This window comes from Fulmarus glacialis, unplaced genomic scaffold (assembly GCF_000690835.1).
Source record: "Fulmarus glacialis isolate BGI_N327 unplaced genomic scaffold, ASM69083v1 scaffold32452, whole genome shotgun sequence".
NCBI classification, from domain to species: domain Eukaryota; kingdom Metazoa; phylum Chordata; class Aves; order Procellariiformes; family Procellariidae; genus Fulmarus; species Fulmarus glacialis.
This window is the reverse complement of record NW_009196459.1, coordinates 6,049-12,938: the sequence shown is the minus strand read 5'-3', so window position 1 is coordinate 12,938 and position 6,890 is coordinate 6,049. Positions and strand designations below refer to the sequence as shown.

The 6,890-nt window shown below is 59.9% G+C and overlaps 1 protein-coding gene across 2 annotated transcripts in view; it reads left to right on the top strand.

Moving 5' to 3' along the window:
• The window catches only part of DLG3 (discs, large homolog 3 (Drosophila)), a 14,805-nt gene that overhangs the window by 1,867 nt on the left and 6,048 nt on the right, over nucleotides 1–6,890 (top strand). Inside the window, exons 2-5 of one of the 2 annotated variants that reach the window (XM_009572201.1) lie at nucleotides 2,100–2,276; nucleotides 2,966–3,041; nucleotides 3,651–3,750; nucleotides 6,700–6,741. In XM_009572201.1, the coding sequence (XP_009570496.1) occupies nucleotides 2,100–2,276; nucleotides 2,966–3,041; nucleotides 3,651–3,750; nucleotides 6,700–6,741 (395 nt within the window). Of the gene's footprint in view, nucleotides 1–2,099; nucleotides 2,277–2,965; nucleotides 3,042–3,650; nucleotides 3,751–5,540; nucleotides 5,587–6,699; nucleotides 6,742–6,890 lie in introns of both variants that reach the window. The other variant, XM_009572202.1, reaches the window with a different exon arrangement.

Genomic DNA, 6,890 nt, shown 5'->3' with positions numbered 1-6,890 from the left:
CATTCCTGCAGGGCAAAGTCCACCGGCACTGGGGCCGTGCCAGGAGGGGATGGGGGTCAGGCGGGCATTGTGCCTGGGCACGGGGAGGAGGCTGTGCGAAGTCCCTGGCACTGCTCCCCTGCCCTCCAGCCAAACCATCTGCTCTCCTGGCTGCTCTAGCCATGTGCTGCAAGTTGGCCCGGGGGCAGAGCGGAGCAACCATGCTGCCATCTGAACCCTGCACCCTGTGTGTCCCACGGAGCACCCAGTCATGGTGGGTCCTGGGTGCCAACATGGCCAGAGGCTGGTCTCGAGGAGCATCACACCTTGGGGAAGCAAATGTCTCGTGCCTCTGCTTCACAGGTGTCTGGCCCTTGTACAAATCTTCCGTCTGCCCTGGGATGCCAGTGGCTGCTGCGGGAGGAGGCAGGGAGCCGCAGGGCCAGTGCTGCCCTGCAGGGCAGGGAGTGGGCAGGGCGCCCCGCAGCCTGCCTCAGTTCGGGAACCGGCCTGACCAGTTCCCCGGGGCCTTGGCTCGTGCTTTGCTCCTGACAGCACTGGCCTCGTAGGGGCCTGCTGGCCACGCGCAGCCTTATCTTTTGGCTAGGAGCTGCCTGCGAGGGTTGCTTGCCTCCAGCCAAAGCACCCTGTTGTGCTTTGCTGCTGGCTGCAGCGTGCCGGGGGCCGCGCTTGGATGCAGAGGGACCGAGCATGAGAGCTGCCCTAGCCCTGAGCAAGCTGGGAAAGGGGGAGTGACCTGGTGGCTGGATGCACCTAGATGCATAGGGCTACATCGGGTCTTGTCCCAAAGAGCCCTCCCCGAGCCGCAGGGCAGCTCCTCTTCTCCTCCTCCGTATTCGAGACTGGCTGCCTTGGCCCAGTCCCAAATAACCCAAAAGGTTTCATCGCCCAATGCTCCCCTGGCAGCGCTGGAGCAGGGATCTGGCTGAAGAAGTGCCCTCCCAGCTCTGTTGCTCCATGGGGACCTGCTGCATGGTCCCTCGGTCCTCCCATTAGCACTGTGTGCTTTCAGACCCCCTTAGGAGTCGCCGCAGTGGAAGGGGGTAATGAGCAGGGCAGAGGGTGTCTCTCCTGGTTGAGGAAGGCTTGTTAGTGCCAGGATTAAACCAGCAGCCAGCCAGTGTTTGCAGTGCTTGGGCTCGTGTCGGGCTGGGGGGGTGAGCGGGGCCGATGTCCCGGGAGTGAACACAGGGGTTATGCTGCCAGCAGTGGTGCTATTAGTGACTGTTCCCCTTGGTTTGGTTTGATGCTAAGTGGATATATCACAGCAGACACGGTTTGAGATCTGACATTAGTAGAATGAGTTGCACGTGAAGCCACTGAGAGCAGCTTGTGGGTATGGGCTGTAGTGCTATGTGCGATAAAGTGTGCACAGGAAGGGTATTAGTGCTCCTCTAGTTTTAAAAAAAAAAAAAAAAAATCTTTTCTGTAACTGGTTAGTTTAATATTGAAGATAGTTTTAAACTAAATAAACTTCTCCAGGGAAGTATTTAGGAGTCTGAAAAGCATCACTTGTGGAAGCAGATATATATACCCTCAGATGCGTTTCTAATTCACAGGCTCTGGAGTAACGTACGCCTGTATGTAAATAAAGTGCATGCTCAAAGCGCCCCATGGTCTCTGCCTGTGTGACCACCCACCAGCAGTGGGATCTGATGTTCCCCATCCTGCTCCTCGGCCCCACAGCCGCTGGGAAGGGATGGTGGGTAGCAGCCCTGCATCCCAGCTCCCCACTGCCCTCCTGCACGCTGTTGGTTTCTTGAGGCCGCGCAAGCTTTGCCTGCTCACTAACCACAGCTGGCTTCAATGCGTCTGTGGTTTGCATGCCTCTCACAGCTAAGGTCAAGAGCGAGTTGTTTTGGTCCAGCACTGTTATTCCTGCGTTGCACGCTTCAGGGCCTGTGCTGAGCCTGCCAATGAGAGGGGTGTGCTAGTGGCTGCGCAGCGCTGCTCGCCTTGGCAGGAAGGTTCCCCAAAGTTTGGGTTTAAATCCTTTAAGGTATGAAGGTGGCAGTGCCCCGGGAGGTCGGCAGTGCTGCTGCCCTCTTTGCCTGGCCGTGTTCAGGGAAGGCACCGCTCCTCTCTCTGCTCCTCCGCAGAGCCCTGTTTGACTACGACCGGACCCGGGACAGTTGCTTGCCCAGCCAGGGGCTCAGCTTTTCTTATGGGGACATCCTGCATGTCATCAATGCCTCTGACGATGAGTGGTGGCAAGCCAGGCTTGTCACGCCCCACGGCGAGAGTGAGCAGATCGGGGTCATCCCCAGCAAAAAAAGGTGAGTGTCCATCAGCAGGAGCTGTCATGCGTGGTGCCTCCTGGAGCTCCCCAGCCTCCGTGAGCCCTGCAGCCCACGGGGGTCTGCTCAGGGTGGGATCTCCTTGTGGTCCCAGCCCACCTGCCCCTCCATGGCTGTGCAGCATGAAGGGCACCCTTGTTGCAAGCTGGGGCTGTGTGCAGGTCTGCCTGGGGAGATCTTCTCCAAAGCAGGGTGAGACTCTAGGTGAGGAGGGGAGCGCTCAGCCCTGTCTGTGGTCCCCGTGGGGATGGGGAGTCGGTGTTAGCCAGTCTGGGGCTCCAAGTGAGAGCAGAGTCACAGCAGTGACTGCGGGCTGCTCCTTGTGTTCTCTGACAACCTGCCCAGCTCTGCAAGCCAGGTCCCATGAGATGGGAAGTGGCGGGGCGGGCTGCCACTGCCTTTAGGTCTGCAGAGCCAGCCCTATCTCTGTCCTCCATCCCTCCTCTCCTGGGAAGGCTGGCTTGTCCCCTTTCCTGCTCTGGCGGGCGCTAGCCTTGGCCAGACCCTGGGCAGGTCATCCACCTCCATCACTCTCTGGGAAGGAGCTGCCTTTTGCCAACGGGGCCACCACCTGAGGGTGCACGGAGCTGCCTGGGGAGCCAAGTGGGTGGCATAAAGGGCACGTGCACAGGACTAGCAGCTCTTTCTCCCCTTTTACTTCTGATCAGGGTGGAAAAGAAGGAGAGAGCGCGATTGAAAACGGTGAAGTTCCACGCCAGGACTGGCATGATTGAGTCCAACAGGGTAAGTGCCGAGCTGGGGCTCAGCGAGGCGCCCGGAGACAGTAGCTAGCGGGGGCAGGATGAGTTCCAGCAGCCAGAGCTCCCGGTGGGGTGGCTGGAGCAATCCCAAAGCAGAGAGCAGTGTGACTGGACCTGCCCCAGGCCCGTATCTGCTCGGCATGAATCCTTCGTGACTGTGCAGGGGGTGAGCAGAGGAGCCCAGAATGGTGTGAAAGTGCTGGGGAAGGACACCTGGTTGGAGTGGTGGGAGAGCAGAGCCTGTACCACTGCGGCCCGTGGCTGGGAGCTGACTGCAGACAGCTCATGCAGGTGAAGGTAGCTGCCCTCACCCCTCACACAGAGCGCTTAATGAACGGACAAGGAAGGGAGAACGGCCTGGCTACCCATGCAGAGCTGCTGATTGCCCCGTCAGCTTCCCAGCATCCCTACCACATGTTTTTTAACACGCTTAATTTTTTTCCTGCATTACAGTTTTCATGTAATCTCCATGACTTCATTTGAGGGTAACTGCCCTGACACAGCTCCTCATTGTCTCTTCATTTTAATTTTTCCCACATGCGTTAAACACCATTGTTTTTTGTGTCCTCCCTTCCATCTCCATGTTCTTCAGTCGATCAAAACGAAACGTAAAAAGAGTTTCCGCCTCTCTCGAAAGTTTCCATTTTACAAGAGCAAAGAGAACCTGGCCCAGGAGAGCAGCGGACAGGAACGTAAGTAGCAGCTGGCCAGAGAGGGCAAGCGTGCGACCCTCAGGTCCCCTGCCTTGGGAGGAGAGATTCGGCACATTTCCGTAGCCAGGGGTCCTGGTGTCTGCCCGTGTTTCGGGTCTGTGCTCCACAGTCCTGCCAGCAGCTAGGGAGAAACCGGAGCTTGAAACGAAAGCAACGGCTGCGGGCTGGCGCTCTCTTTCTCTCTCTCATGTTCAATGTCTTCATCCTTCCATCCAACTTTACACCCGCCTGACCCCCTGCTCTGCCTCCCCCTGCTCTCCCCTCTCTGCTGTGGGCTCTGCTCCTTCCCTCCGCCTGCTGAGAGCTGCTCGCCTCCAAGCGAGGGGCTGACCACCTCCTGCAGAGCCTCTCCTGTCCCAGTCAGGGCTGAGGGGCTGGGGAGGTCCCGGATGCACTCCCTATCTCCCCCAGAAGTGACTCGCAGCAATGTATTCCCATCTGAGAGCCCTTCCTGTGGCTTAAACCCTGTGGGCACAGGGGAGCCATGCCCTCGCTGGTGGAGGAGCTGCCCACCTGTGACTGAGGCACATCTTTGGTAGGCAGACATTCGGGGGTCCCCAGCTCTCACCTGGCAGCACACTGAGGCTCCCAGCGAAGGCAGGGCTTTCAGCTTGTTGCCCCAAATCCTGATGTGGGCAGCAATGGAACTGCTTGCCGAACCCAGCCCCTCCTCCTTCCAGATGCTAAACTGCATCCGCTCCTTCGACAAGCATCCAGACAGAGAGCTGCAGTCCTCGCACCTTGGGGAAGAGGAGGTGGGCGAGGCAGAGCAGTGTCTCTGCCCTGGTGCCAGCGCAGCGAGCACGTCCCCCTAGCCTCCGGTGACTCTCCTGGGCATGATGCAGAGGCAGGAGGTTGATGCTGGACTGTTCCTGGATGCTGCCCGCATCCCTCTGCTGCCTGTGCCAGGCTGGCGCCAGCTTCCAGTGAGCTTAGCCAGCGCAAGCCTCTGGCCGAGGTGGCTTTGCCAGCGCAAAGCCTCTGGCCTGCAGTGAAGGTTGAGTCTGTGTGTCTGGGTATCTCTCGTAGTGCCTGGACATGGCTGGGCTCCAGTCAGCTCCATGCTGGAGCTGGGGACTCGCTGGGGCGCTGCTCAGCCCTGCAGTGCGGTGACATACGGCACAGGGATGGGGCAGGCAATGCTCTTCGCCAGCCCATGTCACAGACCAGCAGCCAGCTCCCTCCCCGTGCTCTGCCACTTTCCATCCCAGCTTGCAGTGGGGGGTCCTTCCCTCATATTTCCACAGCCCACGCAAGCACTGGGGCGTGGGCAGCTAACACATGCAGGTGGGGAATAACGTGCCCCCCTGCTGCGTGTTAGAGGACTGGCTGTGCTGTGTCTGCCCCCAGAGCGGCCGGGCTGTTCCAAGGGCGTGCAGAGCCGCTGTGCCCTGCCAGTACACCCCTGCGAGGCATCATGGAGAAACACCTCAGCCCCGCTTGCCAGCAGCTCAGGGCTGCAACCGCTTGGTGCCAGCAGATGCTCCTGTGGCCGCCCTGCCCTTCCCAGACCCAGGGTGGCCCCTGGGGGCTCTTTGGCAGAGAGGATGAGCTCGGTGGGGGGGTCCGGCTGCACAAGGCGAGACGTTGGGAGCGGGCTGATGGCGTCAGCTCTGAAAACATTTAACCTCACTTGCAGTTGCAGCTCTGGGCCGTTCTGCACTCGTCACTAATGCCAGTCTGGCTCTGTCTCCCCCATCCCTCTGACTGCCCTCTCCTGCGCTCTTTTCTCTCCCCCCTCTCCCCCCTCTTGCTGTCTGTGAAATCAGGACTTCCCTGGGTTAAGTGACGATTATTATGGAGCAAAGAACCTGAGTAAGTTGAATTTTGATGTGCATCATTCATTTTCCATCGCTGGCATGCCTGGTGGTGCCTGGGGAACAGCTGAGCTCTGGCCAGGGCAGCTGTGCTTCTCTGGGTGCAGGGAAGGAGAAGCCCCGTGGGCGCTGCTCCTCTGCCGGGGAATGCTGCATCTGCCAGCGGAGGCTGCTGGGCTTGAGGAGGCGCTGCTGCTGCACGCGGGAGGGGACGGGGGAGTTTGCTGGGGATGTTGGCCGTACCCTAAGCGTGCCCAGCTGAGGGCTGCCTGCTGCACCCGGGGTGAGCTGTACCTCCTCATCCTCCTCTTCCTCCTGCTCCTAGCTGGGCTGGCTGCTGGTTTAGCACTCGGAGACTCTGAGCCAGTCAGGGTGGGAGGTGGCCATGACCACGATGGGTCCCCTCTGAATGGGGTGGGTGACAGTGTTGCCACCTTCCTCTGGGGCACCATGTACCCAGAGCTGCAAAACAACGATGGCAGGAGCCCCTCAGCCCTCCCAGCTGGGCGTGAGTCCCCTGCTGAGCTCTGCACCTGCCCTGACCAGTGCAGAGCCCAACTTGGGGCAGGCAGCAGCCAGCAAGGCTCTGTGGGGCAGTCGCAGCACTGGGATCAGCCTGAGCAAGCAAGGCCCCAAACTCTGTCCCATCCTGTCACTGTCTTGTCTCTGTTAGTCCCAGCCCTGTCTCCAGAGGTAGGTTCCCCTGCCCCTGTGCTGGCATGGAGCTGTGCCCTCCCCTGCCCCCCGTGTGCATGCTGCACCCGCTTCTCCCGCCAGCACCCTCCTCCCCATGCACTCCACCTTCCCTCCCTCGGCCTGGGAAGCCCAGCACCTGCACATGCCTGCCCATGCCTGCCAGGCAGCCACCTCCTGGCATCCCTGCCTTCTCCTGGAGTAGCCAAGCATCCCTCTGCATGTCCCCAGTTTCCCAGCAAAGGGCGAGAGATGCCGCCCTGCCCATGTGGCACAGGCTTGTCCCAGTGGGTGCTGGGGCACAGATTTTTTGGGAGGCTGGTGCTGCCCTGCCCTGGGTCAGTAGTGCTGGGTGACAGCCCCCATGCCTTCCACCTGTGCTCCTTCTGAAGGGGGGGTCTCTCTGGTTGCTTTGCAGAGGGCGTGACATCAAACACCAGTGACAGTGAGAGCAGTTCCAGTAAGTGTGCGTCTTGCCTGCTCTCCCACCCCTGTGCACGTGTGTATGTGTGTGCACATTTTGGCACTTCCATCTTGTCTTGTCCCGGTGGTGGTTCTGTTCAGAGGCTGGTCCTTCCTGCTGGTGACACTGAGATGCTGCGGCCAGCT